The sequence below is a fragment of the Rissa tridactyla genome, chromosome 1, assembly GCF_028500815.1.
Source record: "Rissa tridactyla isolate bRisTri1 chromosome 1, bRisTri1.patW.cur.20221130, whole genome shotgun sequence".
In the NCBI taxonomy this organism is placed as follows: Eukaryota; Metazoa; Chordata; class Aves; order Charadriiformes; family Laridae; genus Rissa; species Rissa tridactyla.
In genome coordinates this window covers 14,123,532-14,148,040 of record NC_071466.1, presented here as the reverse complement: position 1 = coordinate 14,148,040, position 24,509 = coordinate 14,123,532, and the positions used below count along the sequence as shown (strand labels likewise).

Below are 24,509 nucleotides of genomic sequence, written 5' to 3'. Positions count from 1 at the left end.
TCCTAGCATGGCTGCTTACTGGTAGTCAGATGTCAGTAGCACCTTACACTTTATATAGCATTGTTGCATCATGAAAGATCTTGTGCTTGACTTTGATACCCAACTGGACGATAACCAAAATAAGGAATTGTTCAGCTGAAGCTGCAGGATGCAGCTTTTAGCTATAAAAGTGCACCCTCAAACATAGCTTAGATACATGGCTGTCATGATACGAGTAAGATTCAAGATCCTGGGGCCTTTTATTAGACCTTACTGGTGCCAGTATAAAATATGGCTCTGAGCCTGCAGCCGTGCCATAAAATTCACCTGTAGTTGTTTGCTTTTGCAAAATTAGGTCTGCTTAGAAACCAGTACACTTACTGTACCGCATCTCGCTATCAACCAACCTCACCCACCATCGCAGTGCAGCCTACTGCATACAGATAAACTCTTGCATAGTTTAGGACAGAAACTAAAGGATAAACATGTGTCTTAAATAGCTTGAGGGGGTTAGGTGGTGATGCTGCATGGTATCAGAAAAACTCAATTGATGCAGTTTAAAGGAGTGTTTGAAGGCTTGGAGACTGGGGAGTTACTTGTGAAGTCAACTTCTTACCTTAAGTGTTTGGGTTTGATACAGTTACTCAGAGGTCCTGATTCTGGTTCTTGCTGCTGAATTGAGATTATTTCAGTCTGCAGAGCACGCTTTAGCCAGTTTCCTTCCATTGTTTAAGTCTTTCCCACAGTGGTAAGAGAAATATTTAACAGGATAGGAAGCAGTGTCTGTAAAAGTAAGATTTGCTCTGAAATCTGATTGCCTGAACTGTTTCTAAGTCTTACTTTTCTAAAAGTTGAAGCTGACTTACTTTTTTCTGTTGCTAATTTATTTAGCATGTTAACTCATCACACAGTAATTTCCAACAAATGAGTTTTTGCTTTTCTTTAAATGACATTATATATTGTGGAAGAGAAACGGAAATATTTGTATACAGTCATTTTATTGTTTTTTCCATGTCTTCCAGCTATAGCACTGTCTTCCTGAGTGGGAGAAAGTGAGACCTTTCTGTTGTGTGTCCAAACAGAACAAAATGCAGAAGCCAATAGTAGAAATAGGAGTGAGAATCAAATTGACTTTCAAATCCTTGCCTTTGTTAATAACAGGATGGGTTATTACTATTGAACACAATGATTTTTTTTTTTTAGAGAAAGTTATTAAATTTAGTGTGTGCTTAAGGGGAAGCAAGAGGAGTTCCAAACACCCAAAGAAACCTGTAGGAATAAATCTTTGGAGCAGGTTCAGTAACAAGGAGAAATATTCAAGTTGGTCTGCGTGTCTTAACATTGATTTCCTCCCGGACTAATTATGCCCCTCCTAACACAGATAGGGTGTAGCTATACAATGCCTGTCAGACTGACCTACACCCCTCTGCCTGCGCTCAGATAATTAGACAGGAGTTGGAGCTTCTCTGTAAGCCGTCTAGCTTTGTTATTTCAGTGCTGTGCTCAATTTAAAATGCGGTGCTGAGTGACTGGGCTTTTTTACCTTAGACACAGCACCAGTCTTAACAAATTGCTGCAATTTTTGAACTGGAGCTGGTTTGCATCTGGTCTTCTCTGAACAGGAGTGAGGAAGATTGGCTCTGCCTGTGGTGTACCACCCCGTCATTGCCCCATGACTGTTCTGGTAAATCAAAGCTGTTGACAGCTGTCTTAGCTGTTCTTTCATGCTCCTTTCCTCATTCTCTGTGTATGCTCCTGAGATGCCCAACTGCCACTGGGCGGTTAGTCTCAGCTGCCCTTCATGACTTTGAAAAACTTCTGTGGGCTTTTTTTTGGGGGGTTGGTTATTTCGTGTTTTTAGTTGTGGGGTTTTTTTGCCTTTTTTGTTTGTTTGTTTTTTGTTTTTTTTTTTTTTTTTTGTTGGTTCGTTTGGGGTCTTGGGGGTCTTTTGAAGAAGGTACCTGTGCACTTGGTCCTTACATTTTTAATATCTGGTTGTGTTTTCTTGGCAAATACTGGTTTTCCAGTGCCTCTTGCAACAGTGAAAAGAACCCACTGGCCCCTAAAGCTTTTCCACTTAAAGCAGTTGCTTGACCTTTTCAACCGCTTCACACTTTTGCAAGGATATAATCCTGGATATTTTACATATCCCGTGTTGCTGAACTAAATCACAGTTTTGGGGTTTTGAGAGGTACGAGCTTTGATGATAAATGCATATTTCTTTCTCTGTATAGCTTTATCTTTATACTCTGTGCTGGGCGCTCCTGAAGGAGAAATTCAGTGTGAAGAGAGGTCTTCTGACAGTTTTGGCCTTAGCAACCCTTAGAAGCACAGGAGAGGAAGAATTAAAGGAAAGAGCTGCAGTGTGCAGAGTCTGAAGAATAACATCAGTATTTTCAGTTGCTCTTTTGTATAATGTAAGGAAAGCGGTGACTGGAAGAAGAAATCTTTCCCGTGGTACCAGCAGAAAAGCAGAGGCAGTATTTGAGAGCCAGATAAGGCCCCACAAGCAACAGAAGTATATTACACTGCAGAAGCTTTCTGGGCTGTGATCAGTGCTCTAAAATACAGTTTAAGAAACAGTCAACAAAATATGTTTTCCAGGGGTTGAAAAGACTTCCAGGTAGTGATGCCTCTTCATCTGTAAGCTTCAAATGTATTTGATAATCCCCATATAATGCAATTCAAAAGTATTTTTAAGCTTAACTTTATTTTAATTAAAAAGAGGCATCATGGCAGGGTATTCCACATTGCATGTTTGCTGAACAGCATATACTATCTGAATAAATGACTAAAAACTTTTCTATGTGGCATTTATTTGCTGATGTCTTCTGTGCCAAATTTTAGTTGTTGCTGGTTTTTTTTTCTTTTTTTGTGAAATGAGCAGGTATGAATTTTTCTCTGAATATTTTCATTCTGTGAATGGTTTTATTCGTTGCGTGAAAATAATATGATGCTGTGTTACTAAAAATAAAGAAAATTTAGGTTGTAGGTATATAGTAATGTCACCTGCTTTTTTTTTTTTCTCCCTTTAAGAATTGCAGTAGATGCTGAAGGTTTTTTAAGCTTGGTGAGGGATGTAGTTGCTTTCCAAAATAAGTATTATTTATGAAAGTTTATTTCAAGTTACCTACAGGAGAGCGAACATGCAAGGAGGGGGTATGTAATGTTTTCTTTGGAACACACCTTTGCTAAATGTATTTTTAAAGCTTTCTAATCTGTTTCCTGCCTAGGAAACCAAGGAAGTCAAAGAGAGAAGGAGTTTATGGACATATCTGTTACTTCATTGCTGTGGCGTTTCTATGACTTCCATCTCCTACGCAGTTACAAGCTCTGTAGGAAAGGGATATGCGACTTGTGTTGAAAACTTTCAGGTTTCCTTTTTCTCTGAGCAAGCTGGTTTCTGGCTGAGCCAGTTAACTTCTACTGTTGGGCCACCTCTCCGTATCTTTCATTGCCCTGGAAGATTTGTGGTCTCCACTGTTCCCAACCACCCTGGATAGGCAGTGATCTCTTCCCTCCAGACTCAATACCAGCAGTGTAGCAGCATCAGCTATGTGCAAGTCCCTTTGAATTCTGCTGTCAGTTGTATTTCTTGTGAATAAAGTGTTGCTGTTACAGAATTCCAGGGAGCCCTGAATATAAACGTATCAATTATGTGTCAACACAACAGCATCTGTCGTTGAAATTGGGTATCATTTATTTGGCATCAGCATAGCAAAGATTTGGCTGACAGCCAGAGTAAAATATTCCAGCAGAAACTGCTGCAACAGGAGCCATCTCTGAAGTAATTCTCTGAAATTCAGGTGCTCTAACATCATCTTTTAATAAATTCTTAAGGCATTAGGGACCTTAAGCAAAAAGCCTTTCAGGTTCCATGTTCTTGTCTACTTTTATTTCTTGTTCATGTCCAATTTTCTTTTTTCTGTTCTTGCTCTCCGAAGAGATACATACAGGGTTCGGGGATGCATATATGCTGTGATTTAATATCCTTTTTTGGCTTTCCATTTCATATTCCAACACTTGTTTACATAAAAATTCCAGATGAATGCAATCAGTGATGGCTTCTTTGGGGAAACTTAACTGTGAAAGAGGCAAGGCTTTCAGAATAGGAGAGTAAGAAGTTATATCCCTTTTCTTGTTAAAGATATGTAGTTGTTGGGTTGGGGCTTTTTTTTTCTGCTTTTCTTTTTTTTCTGATTAGCTTAATCTCTCTAATCTTCCTTGCTTTTTCGTAGACCTTATCTGTGTAAGTTTTACATTCACAGAGATGTGAGTGAGTCAAAACAGTAATTTCAGAAAGTTAGGAAAACCCCAAGTCCGTAAGACACTCTGGTTGTTATGGGCATAATTGCCATGGTTCAACAAATATTTTAGAGTACCTGTGGGAAATTGGAAACTTGGATCACTTTGCTTTTATGGATGATCCTTCTCATACTTGAAGGAGGAGGTAAAGAAGTAACTCTTCTGTTTAATGGTATAGCTGGTAATAGTCAGCTGGTTGATTCTGGTGTAAATATCTCTTTAAAAATTAAAATGGGAAGGTTGAGGTCGGAAAGCAGAAAACATGGCAGAAAGACATAGGGTCATGTAATGTATCCAAAATGTTTATCTCATGTCTTTTCACTGACTAGGCTCCAAACAGGCCCTGTCCCTTCATCAAAGTTTTTCACTTGTGTGCTAAAGAAACTCCTTTCTAGGAAAGCGTTAAGAAAAATAAAGAGATAGAAGTAGTTGGGAGAAAACATGCATTGGATTTTCAGGGCTGGAAGAAAAGCTTGTAGAATAAAGATGAGCTGGGTTTTTTTAAGGGTTTTGGTTTTCTTGGTTCCCCCCCCTCCCCCGAGGCGTGAAGTTCTGTGAAGTTCAGTTTCTCTTGGAGGGGAGAGAACAATGAAAGGGAGGGAGGTCTGTCATATTCTCTGCATTTTAAATGGGCTGGTTTCTGTTTGGGTAGAAAAGAAATAGTAAATTTGGATTAACTCTTAACTTCATACTCTCAAAAGAAATCACAAATCTAGAGTTAAATAATGAAACCTCTTCAGGAAAATCAATGCTACCTTTATCCAAGCTCAATTTATTCAAGAGGTCAGCTTTGTTGCTGCCCTGGCATAGCTTGAATTTAATGATTAACCTCTTTGTGACTGTTCCTGTAACTTCTGGCTTTCCATCTGGTACTTTATATAAGCATAAGCTAAGATGATAGCACAATGCTGTAGTGGAGTGGTATGTGCTATTTGGGGAAAAATCTCTTTCTAAATCCTCTATGCAGTATGCATCAGCCCCAGTGAAACTGAGAGAAGCCCATTAAGAAATCCGATTAGCTGTCTGCTCTCTAGATGAGTTAAAATCTCTGTCCAGTGTGGTAATCAGTGGTGTCTAACTGGTAGCTTATCTGGTAATAGTGCTGTCGCCTTTTATAGAGGCACCTTCTCTTGCAGTTCTGCCAGGCGTGTGTATGCATTTCAACCACGTATAACATTGAGCATCAAAGTGATACCCTGTAATAAATTTTAAAATCCTCTTCAGTGCTGAACCTGGCACTGTCTTGTTCCACTGTGTCGCCCTTCCATTCAGCAGATTTCCTTGAGAGATCTAAAATTGTCATGTAAGCAGTAGCATACAAGAGGAAGGAGAGTATGCTTTGTGTGAAAGCAGCACTGAAAAGTGCAGCATTAGGCTCAAGGTTCAAAGGAAAGTATTGTCAAGTACTAGACAGTGTGCTTGCTCTAAAGGTAATCATCTCTAATTTTCTGCAGGTTAAAAAATAATCCATATAATTCTGGGAAGTAAATATGAAAAAGACTTCAACAGTAGCTTTAGTTAAAGTAATAGCCTGCAAAGTCTAAATTTTTTTTTCCTGTTAAAATGGAGAATGTGAGGAAGAGCAATTCTAATGCCAGGAGTCTTTGATGTATTTATCTCCATAAAATACAGATCTGCTGTTTCTTCCGTATCCATAGATGCTCGTGGCCATGGAGAGGCCTGGCTGGAACCTGTGGAGCACTGTAGTAGCAATGGAGACAAGGTGCCAGATGGGAACTGAACTTCTCGTCAGCTCTTGCCTCATGTACATAGTCCTGTATCTTTAGAATCGTAGAATCCTAGAATCATAGACTGGTTTGGGTTGGAAGGGACCTTAAAGATCATCTAGTTCCAAGCCCCTTGCCATGGGCAGGGACATCTACTAGACTAGGTTGCACAAAGTCCCATCCAACCTGGCCTTGAACACTTGAAGGTGTCTTCTGTTAGTAGTTGTTGCTTCCCATCAGTATTTGTTCATCTTCCATCTGTCCTTTCACTTGAAGGAGGTGAATTTTGACTGCAGCTGTCCTGATGTAAGTGCTGTACACTTTTTGCCTTTGTGTTCCAATAAGTTACTTTGGTCTTATTTAGTGCTTTCTACTTTATTTTGTATTTCATTCTAAACTGGCTATTCTGAAATGTATTATGCTGTGTCATTTCTGTCTAGAGGTTTATGAGCAATTTTGACCTGTTGCTAGCATCCCCAGTTGATTGAAACTTTAGCATGCCCTTAAGGAAAGTGAGATGATACTTAATAGTACAGTACAGTAGATAAAAGGCTGTGCTTCTCCCTTCCCCAAAATTCTGCTTTGTGGTTATAGTTCTAGTTTCAAGGCTTGGTTAACTCATGAAAAAAAAAACTCACTTCTCAGTTGGATAGAGTGATAAGCGATGTTTGATGGCCTGTATCATAGGAGGACTAAATCTAGATATCTTCTGATACCTCTAGCCCTTTGTAGGATAGAGATGGTTCTTAGAGTCCTGCTGGAGGTGGTGCGTTCTGTCCTTGCTTGCAAGTGCACAGAATGCGCTTGTTGATTCTCTTGGTTTTTGGAGAGCCCATGCTCAAGAGTATGGGTGCATTACACTTGGTTTTATTTAGAATTTTCAGGTTCTGAACTCACTAGTAAGGGCTCTGTTAAACCACTGCCTGGTTTTCTGTCCAGGTATTTGGTTTATTTGCCCCTCTGTGTTGAATCTCCGTCCCTTTTCTTAGTCTCCCCTCTTCCTCTCAATTCAAATTAATGGCAGTTTGTGAGGAAAATAACATTTTCCTTTTCCTTTATGCTTGCACTAGAAATTCAAAGGACAAAATGCCCCTTCTTCACTGTTAAGAATGAAGTGTTATTTTACAGTATCCTCAGATTAAACATTGGGGTTACTGAATCTACTTCTGGCACTGCAGCTCGTGTACTGAGGAAGAGCCTGTTTGGAGCAGTGTTTGCAAAACCATTTCAGCACATCTCATATTAACAAGTCAGTACTGCAACCTTACATAAGCCAGTCTCCGTCCACTTAACTCCAGGACAACTTTGATGATTAATATTTATATAAAAGCTTTCATGTTTCCACAGTGAAATTATCTCCCTCTCAAAAGAAAAGGTGTCTTTTTCCCTGTTGACTCGGTGTGAAAAAGCTTGCAAAGGCTTTCAGCAGCACTGCATCCGAGTCAGGCATCAGCAGAAAAACAAGGGTCGTCTTTATTTCGGGATTTCATTTTGTGAAATTGCCTACTCTGAGAGAAATAAAACATTTACATGTATATTAACCAATGTTTGCCAGCTCTTGGAATGAAGCCAGTTCTCTCAGGGCCAAACAAACGCTCTGAGTGAATGAGTAATAATCTGCTATTGTCACTCCTAATTTATGGATGGGTAGATAGAGCAATGTTTGCCATTTTAAGTTGTCCTATTTGCTTGAAAGACTGAAAATCACGATTAGCTACCGGCTTGGAGTATCTATAGCATGTCTGGTTATAGCTGATTTACTCAATATAGCTGTTGCAAAAGTTCAAAACCTCTCCATGTGATAAGAAATAATTGTGGAAGAGGATGAGAACGCATGAAGGTTACAGATGTTTTGTGACAGTAATGTGGAAGCTGCAGCCAGAGACTGAAAAGATACATGGCATCTCCTCTTTTTAAGGTCCCTGTGCCTTGTTTATTTTCTGAGGAATCTCCCTCATGTTACTAGAAAGTTAAAAATTTGTGGGTTCCCAAAATAATGGCTGTATTGAGCTTTGAGTGTTGATAGATAAGTAAGAGGAGGGTGTAATATTGAATACCTTACAATGATGTTTTCCTGCATTTCTGAGCCTTTTAATTTGCTTTATTTTTCAACAAATGCAGTTAAAAACAGTTTTAAAAATTTTGTTTAATGCATTTATGAGCATGCTTTTCTCATGAAGTTAACAGGAATGTTGGCAAGATTGGACTGAATAAAAACACCAATGAGACTTTCTTTTGTGGAGAAATATGTGTGTTTTTAATGGGAGCGCTTAAAATCCCACCGCTTTAAGGCCCATGTTAAATGTTGCAGAGAGGCAAATAGCACAGCATCCATCTGGAGTAGGGATTTAAGGCATCAAGAGCCACTCTTGAGATGAAATTGTCCTCAGAATGTCCTGTGAAGTCTTCTGTGAGATCGCCTGGCAGGTTGTGGAGGAGTGTGCTATATCGCACCTAAATGCATAGGTAGGAGATGGATGAGAAGTACAAACCTCGCTTGTCAGCCACTAGGAGTAAATAAACACAGGGCAGTGATGAGGACGATAATTGATGTCGGTCTTCTCTGATGGACTGACTCTTCCATCCGCTTCTTTTAGTCTTTATTTCACTTCCGTGCAGCTTTTCTCCCATGCACTGGTTTATCTTTCCTTTTGTTTTGCTTCTTTTCTTGCACACTAAGGGAGATTTCCTGCTCTTTCTGCCTGGGCTTCATTATCTCACTCACCTACTTGTGCTGCATCACAATTTTTATTTTTATTTTTTTTCTTTCCCCCCACTGCATTAAACTTCCTATCTGGTCTTGTTAAAAGAAATAACAGCAAGAGTGGTTGGTGTTGATGTTGAAGATACCAGGATGTCCAGAGCCCAGGGTGCGGCCGTTAATATTCTGTCCGTAAGCTGTGGAAGACAGACTCCGAAGAGATGCCTAAGGACATGATTCCTCAGCCCCCCTGAAAGGTCAGACGTAGGACTTAACTTCTGTACTGTGCAGCCTTAGCTGTCACTCAGTGTTCACAATCACTTAGATAAGATTAAAAATACATCCCTGGTTTGAGAGAAGGTCGAATAATATGTGATCCAAACCCAGTGTCTACTGAAGCATGAGCAGGTGCCTTTAAACACCCATTCCCTCCCCACCCACAGTTCCCAAACCATCTGTGGACCCCAATGCTGACTTGACTTCCATTGTTACGGGTTCAGGGTACAACTTGAAGTGATTTGATTGTTGAGTGCCTGCTGTTGCGTTGACAAGGGGCACCTACTGAATACTGCAGAAGACATACTGCTGAATGCGGCTGATGTGAACAATGAAGCCAAATGAGTTGTATTTTTGAGAGCTGGTCAGCAGCACCACAAAACCAACAACACAATCCCTAAAGACAAAAGAAAACACCACCCAAGACCAAAAAAACCCCAAACAAATCACCCAACAGCTTGGAGCAATGTTTCTTGAAATTGGTCTACAATATGAATCTATTAAGATTAATCTGAATTAATCTACACAAAGTAAGAAAGATACCTGCTTAGATCTCAGCAGCAGCAGGTGCTTGCAGTATTATAAATAGAAAGCAATACAAATTGAGGTGCTTATTAAATTTGCCTTTATGATGCTTTGAAGAATTGCAGTGGAACAGAAAAGAAAAATTACCAGAGGCTCTGGCTTAGAAGGGTGACTTAAATAGCTGTGCTGCCAAAGGAAACGGAACATAAACTCGAATAAGTGATAGACTCGTTCAGAAAAGGTTATCTAACAGCGATTTGTCCCTAGCATGGAGAGATTGGCCAAGAGCTTTGGAGGGATGTGATTGAACAGGGGAGGGCTTAATGTTTTTGGGCAGCTTTAATAGAGTATTGAATTTTAATGTATTTACCAGGAGATTGCACTATAATCCTTTCTAGCACTTATGTTTCTCAAATTTTTCCTTGTTTCCCTTTTCCCCTTCCCCCAGCTGGCAAAAATGAATTCTGTGGGAAATGTTCGTGTTTGGGAAACGGACTCATTCAGAATTTTTGCTGCCTTTTTGGATAAGGCTCTGGTGAGGATCCTGTATATCGTTCAGCATTTTCTAAAATTCTTGAAACACTGTAGGGCCTCCGCAGAGAAGTGGCTGAGCAGAGCAGCTAACAAATCGTCGGGTAAACCAGACCAGAGCAGCAGGCTCAACTGGCAGAGAGACTATTAAAAATGAATCAAAATCTGCAATGTTTTTTTCTTTAATGAGATACTCAAATTGATTTAATTTGGCAGGGAACATACTAGGAAATTGCAGCGTGGGAAAATCGGTGCTTTGGGGAGCAGTGAATTGCCCTGCGTGAGATCTGAGATCCTACTTTTTAATGTAGCGAAACACAGGCATGCTTGCTGGTGGAGAGAACATCTGTAGTGGCACAGTGTCGCTTCTGTACCCTTCTCATCTCAGTTACTCTCTTGGAAAACGCCTGGCATACAAACAGTGAAGGCATCTAGGTTAGAAATGGTGATAACACACGTACAAATGCGGAACAGGTACAGTCGTCATTGCAGAGCGAAGGGGGGACAGGGAACGCCTGCAGACAACAGGACTCCTGGCATCTGTGCCCAGCTCTCCGTGGCACTGCCTGTGTGGGCTTACACAAGCTGAAGTGGCTGGTGTGCCATACCAACCATTTAATGTATTTTACCCATGGTTAGAAATTCAGTTGCGTTCACGTGCTTATGAGTTGCACGAAAAAGACGACTTGGTGCACAAGCATGACTACCCTTGGAAAAGTTTGCAGCTGTTCAGCAGGGACTGAAGCTGGCATCTTGTGTTAAGCTTATTGGAGTTGATGCACGCCTGTGTATCATCGGTGACTCTCTTGAGACCACTGTGAATATAGCGGATTGCTTTAAAAACAACCCGAGTGGAAAGGGAGGCTGTACAGGAATAAACGAGAAAGGAAAATATGAATACTGTTATGTAGGGGGATGTAATGTTTTGGTCTTGGTAAGTGCTTTAAAAGAAGGTCACTTGTACTTAACGGCGGTTGAACTGTGGTACTGATCAATAGCTGTTTGCTGAACATTGTAGAGGAACTTCTGAGACATCCTTCTCTGACGGCCTGGGCTTGCTCGTAATGGACTTCGTTACACATGTGGCTCCATAGCATTTGCTTTTGCTTCTGAGTTTCTGAGCTGGTGGAAAGTCCTGGCGGTAGGCCTGTAAATAGGAGTACATAAATAAGTGGTGCAAGAACCAGTGTTGCAGAACTGATTAGACAAAACCAGGCTTGTGTTTAGAGGGTGGCTTTGCTGGGAAACTCCCTGTGGTTAGACTGTGCAAAACTTTTTTCTTTCTGTCCCTGTAATTTTATTAAGTCTTAATTAAACTTTCTGCATTTAAATTAGTTTACATTAATGTCACACTGTCTTACTATGTGTATATTGACAGACACTAACAGGGATTTGATCAGCCTAATCTAGCTGCATGTAATTATGTGCCTTTTCCTTAAATAATTGCAAACAGAGACTATCAATCATGGCAGGAAAGCCTGCTGCTTTATTATAATGTGGGATTGTTTAGTGAAATGTAATAAGACTTCAGGTTTAAGCTGGGAAGTAAACAGAATGAGATTTTAATGAGACCAGTGATAGGAAGAAAATCTCTCCCCACCCATCCTGTGTTGCAAGTCTCAGTTCTTATCTTCCCTTTCCCCCCAAAAAAGGTGCCGTGATTGCATTGTTGTCACGCTGATGTTGAGAACATTTCTGTAATTTGAAAAGAATTTGGGAAAAGCACAGATTTCTGTCTGATGGAGGGAGAGCTCTAGCCTAAACCTGTGGTGCTTTTCCAATGTAAGGTGGAGGTTTTTATTTCATTCATTGATAACTCGATTACCCAGATCAAACGAGAGCGTGTAGAAGGCAACAGAGGTGGGAATGAAATCTGCCAAATGGCAGCACTGCACAAGCTCTAAAACACCTGCCCTGCTTGGAAAACAAGGAAGGAAGGGAGTAACACAGGCACCCACTTCGTGGATTGTATTTGGGTTGATTTCTGTGTGATTTAGTTACTCTCCAATGTCACACAGTCCTCCCCTGGCACGTGTACAAGCAGGGAGAGACAGGCACGGTGCCAGCAGTCTTTCCTCAGCCTCCTACTGGAAAACCATCCGTGCCAAGAAAAGCTTGAAAAACCAGAACTTCAGACCAGTCCTGAAGGGAGTGAGTTTGAGATCTGAACCCCTTGTTCAGCCTGCTCTGGCGTTGCATCCAGCTCGCTTTAAATCTGTGAATACCTCCCAGTTACTTCATAAAATAAAATGTAAGTGCCACCGTTGGTGCAGTGCTGGCCGTTTTCCCCTGCAGGACTGTCTCAGGAGGGTTTCAGGAGACCAGGTACACACCCGTCTTGCTTTCTCCTATGGCAGATAGTTCTGTATGGACGAGGGAGATTTCTCGTTGCGCCTGCTGAAGAAACAAACTGTTTCACAAATAGTTTGAGTGCGGCATACACAGATTGTCTTGGAAGTAGAGATGTTGTTCCTAGATGCTGCCCTGGTATCTTGGGAGCTGTTCGTTCAGCTTTTCTCTTCTGTCGGTTGCTCTCTCCGTCATTCCCCTCTCCGGTGCAAACGCAGGCATGTAGGCATGCACCCCTGCTGCGCCAGGCTCATCCCTTGCCTTTGCGTTTTTTCTGGGTTTGGATATAACAACCCATTCACACTGTGGGCATGGATTTTTTGCCTGCCACGTTTTAGCCTGGACTGAATTTTCAGTGCCAAACTTTTAATGACAGTAGAATTATAATGAAAAACAGTGACAGTCCCTCAGCTCTGCTGTTTGCATTACAAGACTGTAACATCAGGCTTCGGACTTGCTGGCGTTCTGCCTGACGTGCGTCTCAGGGATCCGTTTCAAACACGTTTATAGTGATGCTGTTAAACGGAGTGACCGTGGTGGTAGTTTGACTGGGAAAAGTAACAACCAGACCGTGTGCTGGATCGTAGGAGAAGCGTGTTTCCCATCTAGGTCATCATCAGCTCAGAGGATGAGCGCTGCTACCCTCTGGTGACAGTTCGGCTCGTGGTGTGAGTTAGCAGCGACAGTCCAGGTCTCGGTGGGCTTGTGACCCTGACGCAGCTGTACTGGAAAACAGAAGTGTTATTTTCACACCGAATTCCTATTGCTGCACGTTCTTGCAGATGCCAAATGCTTGGGTTTGGTCTGGGAGAGCAGCACATAAATTTTGAGGAGCTCTGATACCAGTGACTCATTTATTTTTATTTATTTATTTAGCGTGGCTATTTAGAAACTGACTGAATTTCCGTAGACACACTGGAAAGATGAATGTTTTGTATCCAAAGGAGTCTTGTCAGGAACAGCTGGGAAAATTACTTTTTAAGAAAACAGCTGAGCAAACACATAATATCAACTCATATGGTAGGTGTTGTGGTTTACTGCATTTATGCGCAACATCATCTGTGGCTGTATAGATGGAGAATGGCAAGCTCTTCTCTTACAGCCTCCCCTAGGAATTGAATTCATGCAGTGACAGAAATTATGTGTTTGTTTTTCTTGTGTTTTCAGTAAACATTAATGGTATTTCTTCATTGGACTGCCTGTTGCAAAAGTTGTCTTGATGCTGGTTCTTTATCTATAAGGAAAAATACAGGTTATTTATCCACCTGTTCATGGAGTGAAAGGACTTGCCTTTTTATTTATTTATTTTTTTAATTGAATTCTGTTCTGTTTCTTTGCTGCATTCAGGGCAGAGAGGATTGCACTGCGATGCCGTATGCGCCAAAAATACCGTCACCTCGTCTCTGTTTGACAATGCCTTCCCAGATGCAGAGATCTGTGCCTTTTTGTTTCTAATACAGATTACTTGCTATATCCAAGTCCTCAGAATTGTGAAAATCGTATTGAAATAGCTTTCTGCTTTGGCGGCCTTGCTCTCTCTGACTTTCTGGCAGCATTCAAGGCTGGCTTTCATTTTCCAAATGCTGTGAGTAGTTTTGAGACTCTCAAAGCTACATTTACAGTAAATGTGATGTTGCAGTAATGATGGGTCAATTCAGATTTAGGTCTGTAATTTGGAAAAAAAGCCACCACCCCTCACTAAAAAATAATGTTAAACTGACTTCAAACAGCTTCTTAATAGTTCCATATTGTTATGCGTGTAATTAAGCTTTTACCCTTGCAAACAGGGTTGCTTTGATTTGCTAATCATATTTCCTTGCTACAGTCAAATAGACTGAGGTAAATTTTTATGATATAAAAAATTGGCCTCATGCTGTAACATGAAAATCCATTTTTCACAGAACAACAAAAAAATAAATTCTCTAAATGCTTTTCTTCGTTTTTAGCACGCTCTGAAATCATGACGGATAGTGTCACCGAAACACGAAGACCTCAAATTTAGCATTGCGAGCGTTATCTTCAGCTATGCGTCGGTTCTGCTGGGCGACTTCTGTTTAAAAGAAATGAGCTGGGTGACCCAGAGCATTTGACAGTGCAGAAGCCAGAGTTATTTGTGTGGCTGTTCCCTGCAGAGCCCTTGCTCGCTCAGGTTGCTCTTCTTTCGTTACGGGGGCGCCTTGTACTTTTTTTAAGCAGATCATAATTATTTCCCCTTGTTAGTGGTCGCACAGAGCTGTGTTTCGGTACCAAAAAGAACCGTCTTGCAACAGGAATATTCACTTCATCATGGGGCCGCTCTTGTGTTGCTGAAAGTGGGTTGGTTGTGGAGGTTTGGGGGAAGGAGGGAGGATGTGATTGGGATTAAAGTGTTTGGTTAATCCTCTGGGCAGGCTTGCTCTTCAGGGTTCAGCTCTCCTAGTCAAATTGGCAAATCTCTGCTCTATCCATCTTTGTCACCCACACAAGTGATTACACAGAACATTCTGCTCCTTTAGAGCCTGTCAAATAATGAAGATTTTTTAAACTATCATTTTACATTTAGTGTTAAAAATGGAGTGTAATAATTGTGCTTGAATGTGATGGAAATAGTGCTGGACAATCACTACTGCAGTTGCATAAAAACTTACAATCAGCATTGTTTTTTTGTTTTTTTTTTAATAAAAAAAAGCCACCTCCTCAGAGCCAGGTTTGCAAGGCATTAGGTTCCTAATGCGTCTGACAAATGCAGGAGCAGATTTAGCTTCAGCCTTGGCATGGGAGTTGGGAGCAAACTGGTCTAAGTGCTCGTGTAAATCCTACCCAGGTAGCACCCATCCAAAGGGTAGACGACGTTCCTCATAGAAGATGTGAGGACTGATATTTTTCTCTCTTTACACCTGCCAAAACTGAAACACAAGGAACTGTGTGGAGGGAAAGGCTGCGTGCAGATTGGAGGTCTCTGGAGACCACATCTAGAGCTCTGTGCGCAAGTATTCCTCTTTGTAACTCTTTCCCAAGTTCCTACTGAAATAAGTTTTAAATTCCCATTCAGCTGCATCTCTAAGCCGGCCAAATCACCTTAGAAATTGGTGACCTTGCTGATGCCACTCGAGCAATGGCCAGACCTTACGGCTGCAGGAAAGAAAATTCTCCATCCAAAATGTGATATTTCACCTCGAGGTAAAATCAGTTACAGAGTAATGATAAAAAAAATAAATCTGTGTTCCAGGGGGTAGTCTGGAACAAGTCTTGTCCTTTATTAAACAGTACCTAGGGCTTCTGTGACAGTATTACATGCAGTTCAGTCATTTATTCAAAAAGACCCAAAACATTTGCGTGGTTTCAAAGGTAGGAAGTAACGTGTTATCTTGCTTAGACTCCACTTTAATTAAGGTTAGGAGCGAGAACAGTATAACTTCAGCCAACTTGTTGGTCCCAGGCTGGGGCAGGATGTCAAGTTTCCTTCTGCTGTGTCAGGAGCTGCCACCTCCTTACAGTGGCCACCAGGTCCGCCGCAGTGAAGCCGAAGTTGTGCGAGGTAATGGGGGTTTCAAGCCTCGTGTGTAGGAGACCCTGCTGCCCAGAGCCGCTGTGTCTGTTCTGCTGGGACCATGGAAGCGGAGCGCTCCGTGGCCCAGGGCTTTGGCAACGCTGCAGGTAGCAATCCTCATTCAGTGGTGGGAAGGGTGGTCTTCATCACGAGGCCAGGAGCGCTCCTGTTTTAATGAGCACTCAGTGCTGAGCACCGGTTCCCTGCTAATCAGAGTCCCTCTTGTCCCTTAGGTCCTCACCTCCTCCTCTTTCCATCTCTTGGACTCGACTCATCAGCAAGTTTGCTGATGATACAAAACTGGGAGGGGTGGCTGACACAGCAGAAGGCTCTGCCACCATACAGCAAGACCTGGACACGCTGGAGAGCTGGGCGGAGAGGAACCTTATGAAATTCAATAAGGGCAAGCGTAGGGTGCTGCACCTGGGGAGGAATAACCCCATGCACCAGTCCAGGTTGGGGGCTGACCTGCTGGAGAGCAGCTCTGTGGAAAGAGACCTGGGAGTCCTGGTGGGCAACAGGATGACTGTGAGCCAACAATGTGCCCTTGTGGCCAAGAAGGCCAATGGCATCCTGGGGGGCATCAAGAAGAGTGTAGCCAGCAGGTCGAGGGAGGTCATCCTCTCCTTCTACTCTGCCCTGCTGAGGCTGCATTTGGAGCACTGTGTCCAGTTCTGGGCTCCCCGGTTCAAGAAGGACAGGGAACTGCTGGAGAGGGTGCAGCAGAAAGCTACCAAGATGATTAGGGGACGGGAACACCTCTCTGATGAAGAAAGGCTGAGGGATTTGGGTCTTTTTAGTCCGGAAAAAAGATGACTGAGGGGGGATCTTACCAATGCTTATGAATACTGAAAGGGTGGGTGTCAGGAGGATGGGGCCAGGCTCTTTTCAGTGGTGCCCGGTGACAGGACAAGAGGTAACGGGCACAAACTTGAGCATAGGAAGTTCCACCTAAACATGAGGAGGAACTTCTTTACTTTGAGGGTGGCAGAGCACTGGCACAGGCTGCCCAGAGAGGTGGTGGAGTCTCCGTCTCTGGAGACATTCAAAACCCGCCTGGACGTGTTCCTGTGCAGCCTGCTCTGGGTGACCCTGCTCTGGCAGGGGGTTGGACCAGGTGATCTCCAGAGGTCCCTTCCAACCCCTGTCATTCTGTGATTCTGTGACTCTTCTTCCAGCCTCCGTACAGAGCTCTGGCTGCGGCACCCTGAAGTAATCAGCCCAGTAGCAGAAACAAGTAACAGGCTGATAAGATTTTTGGTTTTAGTTCTTCTTGACTGATGCTGGTGTGTCCCGGTGATTGGGAACTGCTGGTTTTGGGGCGTTTTAACACCAAAATAATCTAAAGAGTATTATCTGCTTAGGTGTTTTGTGTCCTTTTTCCCCACTGCTGGCAGGCAATTTGAGTACAGTGTGTCCTGATTTTCTGCTGGTCTGTTGTCTGCGGTGTTTTTTTTTTTAAATGTGTGAGTAACACCCATGGCCCTAGGGGAAAATTTAAATGATAAAAATTAATTCTTGTCAGATTGTTTCAATTTCAAGATGTTTTGCTGTTCCAGAAATGTTACGGTATCAGTAGCAGGCTAGACCAGGTTAATCCAAATTGGCTTGCAAACACTTGTAATTTGGGATTTGGAGAAAAATTATTCAGCTTAACATGGCTAATACATTCGTGCTGTAAGGTTGGTGATAATAAGTTCTTTAGACGTCTAGACATGCGATTACACTAAATGCAGATAAACAAAGTCTTTTGTGCATGTGTTGCATGTAGAAGGAGACGCAGAATTGCAGTAGTCGGCAAGCGCTGGTGTAGTGGAGTCAGAGCTGCCATTCCTGGCTTGCAGGGATAGCCATGTGGAGCGTGAGGAGCTCTTAATTGCTGATTGCTAATGGTCAGGGTTAATTTTACAAAAATGAGATGGCAGATAGCCATGCATTCCCGTTGGAAGGTTGTTTTTAAGGATACCAGTCCCCACGACAGCGTTCTGGTACAAAATTACCCCTGCTTAACCATAGCTGACTTGCTTTAAGATGCCGGCAAATGCTTCAGCGTTGGTATGAGGGACTTCGGCAAGTCCACTGATTTGTCCTCTTTGAGGCTGGCACTTCAAAACAGTTCAGAGTAACTTAACCCAGAAGGTAGAATGAAGAGCACTTTCATATATAAAAAAAAGCAATTTGGATGATGGGCAGGAAGGAACATAATTGCTCTAGACGTCAAGCCAGGGTACTAAATTTGTGTATTTTTATGATGTTGAAGAGTGATGTCTTTAGGTTTGTCTTCAGTAGCTCGAAATTTTTAATGTTTAGTTCTACTTGAAACCGTAGCTTTTCAGTGTCGGGTTGGAGCACTGCACCGTCAGAGGGAAGAGGTGGTCTCTGAAGTTTTAAACAACTGTGCCAAGCCAACACTCATTTTCTTGACTTGGCGATCGAGATGGTTTCTTTCTAGATGTCAGATTCCTACTTTTGGGGGAAACTCTGCTGTAGTGACCTTAATTTTATGTAATTTTAATGCCAAATTTTAAATTGTGAAATTCATAAAAGGAAAGTGAAGCCTCTGGCTAGTGCCAGATCCCTGTCACGCTGTTGGGGACTATGGATATTCCACTTTCGCTAGAGTCTGTTAATCCTTTCTATGCTATTCCTCTAAATGTCCCAGTTGAGGGAGTCTCTGACTTTCCAGTACAAGCAGTAGCTGAACTAGTTTGGTGATGGTTTCTAGCCTTGGCAGATACTTGGGCCAGGTCGAGCAGTTACTAGAAATGGGAAGCAGCCATAGGAGGATGCGTGCAGTCTGCGGCGGTGAGCCCTCTCCTGTTCGGGGGAGACTGGGAATGGAAAGGAGACTCTTGGCTTCCATTTGAGGAGAAAAAGTGAGTTTCTAGGTCTCCTGCATGTAAGGTTAGCTGATCGCTACTCTTCCAGGTCCCACAAGATTGAAGTACCTGTGGGACATCACTTTCTCATTGCCCTTCCCATAACTACTCGCTCTGAGACGTTTTAAATGGGCAGTGCTAACTAGACTGCTAATTACACCCATCCCAATGCTTTATGATTTCCTTCCTCTCTTTGCTTGAGTTTTGCCTCCCCAGTGCGCAAGCAGGGTGATTACTGCCTGAAGGAGGACGTAGCTCAGTAACGTGAGATAAAATTTGTTCTTGTAGGCCATGCACGCCACAAGGAACGAGACCCTACCATTGTAATCCCAGCCGTGGCCCTGACTTGCTGTACTTTGTGTATCTGCGTCTTCTTTCCATAATTGTCAGTAGTCACCCGCCTTCCAGTGAAGCCCATGGGTGGCCGGTAGGAGGCTTGGCAGCGGAAGGGGATGGCTGTGGCTCTCTTACTCCACTTGCACAGCGCGGGCTGCAGAATTTCCTCTCATGCAGCTGAGCACTGTTTTTTAAGTGCTGTTTCGTACCAACACGAACACAGCAGCACGTACAACGTCCCGGACCTTTCCTGTGGGGGAGCCTTGTCTCTTGCAGCCGCTGCCTGATACTGGCAGTTGTGTCCGGGCTCCTTGTGACAGCAGGGCCCTGGCAGCAGCTTGCAGAGATTCACTGCTTCCATTTTATGGTTCGGTTAAGATGAACCCTAAGGCTCATCTCTCTGAAAGCTGTTGGGCCGGTTTCTGTGCAAGTCCATCTCTGCCAGTAGCAAAGCCAAGTAACCCAATCTACTGGAAACGTATTTGGAGATTGCTGCCAGATTCCCAAACTGGAGAGCATCAGTTTGCAATTCAAGTGGCGCTGACATTTGCGGGGAGGCTTTCTGTTCTAAGCCGTCAGATGTTAGTTAGTGTATGTAATTAACTTGGTATAATTTTGCTTCAGAATGAAATATTCATTCAAAAGAGACTTTAAAAAAAACATCCTGTTGTTTTTAATGTCTGGGTGGCAAGTGATGCTGCGTAGAGCAAGGCATACATTTATTGTTCGAGAGATTGGTTTCATGGCAACTCCTGTTTGTTACTATGGTACACAGAAAGTCCCAAAGGCTTTTACTGTCCGTCACTTCTCGGGTCTTGTGAGTAATCGGGATACAAAACCCACTGACGTACGTTAACAGTAGAGACAGAAAACAATAGGAAAATTCTTACCCTGAAATGCTCTGGTTCTTTAGTTACCCCAAAGGGCAAATTAAAAACTTTCTTTTGCATAGTAGTTTTTCTAGATTTTGGTAATAAAGCTTGTGACCGGAGCAGAACAATGAAATGGAAGTGGAAGGGATAAAACAGACATTTCTTTTGTCCCAGAGGAAATCTCTTCACCAAAGGGGTTGTCAAGCACTGGAACAGGCTGCCCAGAGAAGTGGTGGTGTCACCATCCCTGGAGGTATTCAAAAGGCATGTAGATGTGATGCTGAGGGACATGGTTTAGTGATGATTTTGTCAGTGTTAGGTTGATGGTTGGACTCGATGATCTGAGAGGTCCCTTCCAACCTAGACAATTCTATGGAATTCAAGAGTTAGAGAAGTGATAAACCAAACCAGAAACCCATAGCTTGCAGTAGGTGGAATGCCAAAGATTCTACCAAATAATCAGTTAGAGAGCTGAGGATTTGCTGAGAAGAAACAGTTATGAAAGTCTAGGAATGAAGTAGTCCCATTCGATTAAAAGACTGGAACAGGGCTCCATCCAGTTGCTATTTCCCTCCCTATTATGGAGTTCACTGAGCACTTCTGGTCTCTCTACAGCTGTTCCGTATTTTGATTCCAACGCTGCAGCTTGCAGAAGGAATTGGTTCTTTCTAAGACTTGAACTTTATTGTCTGCTCTTTTGAAAATCATCCCAATCACCAAAATTTCCCCTTTATGCTTTACCAAAACTGAAACGAAGTGTTTGCCTCAGAGTCCAGGTTGAATTGGCGAAGTTTATGATCAGAAGAAACAACTGCTTGAAAGGGGTGTGTGCACGGGACGCAGAATCAGTGAATCCAGCTGAACACCGAGATCCTTCACGCTTGATGGGTTTTGTTGTTTTTTTTAAATTGTATCCAGGAAGGACCCTGTAAAGAGAGAAATACTGACCCGTTGATTTCCTCTTGGTTTGCCAGTGTTACGTGGGTGCTCTGATAGTCTGGTCACTTCTGTAAATTTGAGTTAGTGGAGTTATTTGACTTTTTACCCTAAATGCTGCAGTATCTCACCAACCGAATTGGCTGGGTGAGATTCGCAGCAGGCGGGTTGGAGCTGCTCTGGGAAAGGATGAAAACTCCTTGGCAGTCACATGTATCCTGTAGATGGGGATTCTTTTGTACGTGAGCATTTCAGTTCAGTTTCGCTTCTGTGGTCAGGCTGACAAACAAGGTTGAGTGCTAACACCAAGAGAAAGCATCTCACTTTCGGCAGCAAAAACCACTTTTTTTTTTTTTTTTTTTTTTTTGACAAAGTAGTCATAAGACAACGTGTAACATGGACCAGAGATGACACTTCGAGAGGAAATCGTGTCTGTGGTGACCCGAGTGAGCTTTGCAGCTTTGCTTGTTGACACACGCTCCTCACCTACCGCAGTGCGCTAAAATAATCTTTATATTTTGATATAAAGAAGGAGGAAAGGTAAAGAGGCAGTTACATTAACCCACCAATTTCTTCATGTGTTTTCTTCTGAGTATGTAAAGGAGTGATGGAAAAACATCGGTTCATAGTTTACTTTCAATTCAAGTCAATATTTGACACCAGTAATTGTTACCCTCCCCGTTTGTGTGTAGGTACATCAGGCCTGTATCCCGCTATTGTGCCGCTGCACAAATGGGGCACGTGGCAAAGAAGAAAATAAATAGCCAAACAGTTGGCAGGCTCCCTCCTCCCTGCACGGTCGGTGAATTACAGAGCTGTAAGCAGCTTAGGGGCAAAAAAACTTTAAAGTATGGAAATATTAAGTACCTACTAATTCTCCTTATTTCAGAGAGGCTTTCATACCGTGCGGTGTTTTTGTCAGTCTTGCTTTACAGATATTTCTGCTTTTAAAAATGGGTCTAGTAGATGCTTCAGAACAACTACCTCATTAATGACTGCTTGTCTACACCCGTGATTTGTAAGCAGGCCGCGTATCGCTTGGGATCTTTTTCTTGTAAAAATGACAGCTGTAATGAGTGACAGCACTGAGTCATGTTATGATTTAGACTTTGTTCGATGGCAGCGGAGCCAGGAGTGTAAGTTAAGCAGCTCTTTCCCCACATTTCTTCCTGTTAGACTACCCTTTATTGCAGTAGATACCTGGTGAGGATGATAAACGCGTGATGCTTTTCCTTATGGCCGGGCGCGTGCTCGCCCGTCCTCCTCCTGTGGGTTTGTGGGGAGCCGCAGACCTTGAGTTGGGAGCTGCTGCTGCTGCCAGAAGAAGGGGCAGCTGGTACGTACTCTGTGTTGACACAAGACTAATTCATATCATTTTCATTAAGTCTTTAGCCGTGTTGTCTTGGTTGCTTTAGAGGATAAAACGTACAGCGCTGGGCTTGCTTTCTGGCTTAACGGAGTGCAGGCTCGGTGCTCTCGGACAAATACACGCGCCCTGATGAACGGCCGTCGTTGTTACGGGGAAAGCTGAACGAGCACCGTGCGATTCCATGTCCGTGAAAGAAGCTGCATAGATATTGGTGCCAGTTGGATAAAAAATTTACAAAGTGGGAACTGCAAATGGTTTTAATAACTAGAATACGTGTAGGTCTTGCTCACAAGAATTGTTTTTTTCCTTCTCTTGCAGTTTCTTGCACAGCTGAGCACTTGAAGGAGAAGGAATTCTTCAACCTTTTGTTTAAAAAGACCTTGGACTGTTTTTCACTGCTCAGCTCCCTTCGCTCCCCTGTTGTGGTGAACGCAAGATCCTAAGAGGAGGATGAGGCAGCTGAGAGGAAAACCCAAAAAAGAGACCTCCAAAGATAAAAAGGAGAGAAAACAGGCGATGCAAGAGGCCCGGCAACAAATCACCACCGTCGTGCTTCCCACGCTGGCTGTGGTAGTACTGCTGATTGTCGTGTTTGTTTATGTCGCGACGCGTCCAAATACAACTGAATGATGCAGCTTTTCAGACTTCCTAGCTTTGGGGTATTAATAATTTTATCAAGAGCCAAAAGGAACTCTCTGCCACTCTTTCAGTATTTTACAAAGGAACTTGCTGGTATTTTCAGTCTTTCTTTTGGTTGGGGTCCCGCAGATTCTCTTTAGGAATGTAACATAAAACGTATTAGTGAATGTGCCAGTACGTTTTATGGTCCCGGTTCATGTGCCTTTCAGAATTTTAAAATTGTGTTTTTTCTTAAATCTGTTTGAAGCTCTATATTGTAAAAGGAAATCGTGTTCGGCTATAAATTTGTAAAAAAAATCAGCTTTCAGCTTTTATCCCTCTTATGGATAATGTTGCTCCCATGAGCTCTTGTATGTCTATTTCAGAACTTCCAAAGAAGTACAGTTCTTCTTTGTACTTAATGTCATATGAAGTGCTTTGATTCAGAAAGGATATATTTATTTTTTGAATAAAAGAGAGAAGTCTTACTTGGAATCTTCAAATTATTTTGCCAAAAAGAAAAAAAAAGTGACTTATTGTGAAAGCCTACATTGTGTAATAATTTTTTCATTAAACACTATATAGTTCGCTCCAAAGGAATCGCTTCTTGCTGTGGGATGCCAAGATGGAAAGTGAACGCTTCAGGATCCGCCGGAAGGAATCTTACAGGAGTTGGAAAGGGAGATTCTACCAGTTTATGGTGAAGTAATAGCAAACTACGTAAACACAGGTAGTTGTTTATCTGAATGTTAAATATTTAAATCTGTGTAAGTGGCAATAAAAAGGTGATTTTGGATACAGCCCTTGATTTTTAAATTTTTAAAGTTTTTTTTAAAGGAAGAAAAAGTAACATTAATATAACTTAGGTCTCTGATCTGTTTGCTGAAGTGAGCTGCCGTCCTGTGACATCCCCCTCTCCCACTCACTTAAAGGAAGCTGTGAGCACAGCTTACGTAGTTTTATTCCAGCAAATCAGGGATAAATTCTGATAAAAATGATTCAATAATCCTGTATTCTTCTGCAGCCTTTTCTCATCCAAATATTTTAAGGCACTCAGTAAGCGCGAACCTTCAGAAGACTGGGGGAGGGAGTTTGAGCACTCTTGACTGCTGCTTAAATACAGGGCAAGGAAGGAAGAATGTGATGCTTGAGTGCACCGAAGCGTAGCAGGAAATATTTCTGTGCCGACAGTCAAAGACCCCTCGAACTTACTTCCCGTGCTGTCTTTGGGCACAGGGACAGTCCCGGTGAAGTCAGTGGGACTGTGCTTACTTGTGCCAGCAAAAGACTGTGCCTGCCTTCCCGCGTTACCCTGTGCATTGCTCCTGTGCAGGACACTACTGCTGACCAAGGTCGTGTTGCGGAGAACACGACAACCCCCTGCGGCGCTACAGGCTTGGGGAGGAGTGGCTGGAGAGCTGCCTGGCAGAAAAGGACCTGGGGGTGTTGGTCGACTGCTCGCTGAATATGAGCCAGCAGTGTGCCCAGGTGGCTAAGAAGGCCAACAGCATCCTGGCTTGTATCAGAAATAGTGTGGCCAGCAGGACTAGGAAAGTGATTGTCCCCTGCACTCAGCA

The 24,509-nt window shown here is 42.7% G+C and overlaps 1 protein-coding gene across 3 annotated transcripts in view; it reads left to right on the top strand.

Moving 5' to 3' along the window:
* Positions 1-24,281, top strand: part of SMCO4 (single-pass membrane protein with coiled-coil domains 4) — a 30,497-nt gene extending 6,216 nt beyond the window's left edge. For all 3 annotated transcript variants that reach the window (XM_054187879.1, XM_054187880.1, XM_054187881.1), the window contains exon 2: positions 22,633-24,281. In XM_054187879.1, the coding sequence (XP_054043854.1) occupies positions 22,765-22,944 (180 nt within the window). In that variant the 5' untranslated portion in view covers positions 22,633-22,764 and the 3' untranslated portion in view covers positions 22,945-24,281. The remainder of the gene's footprint in view (positions 1-22,632) is intronic.
* The last annotated feature ends 228 nt before the right edge of the window (positions 24,282-24,509 follow it).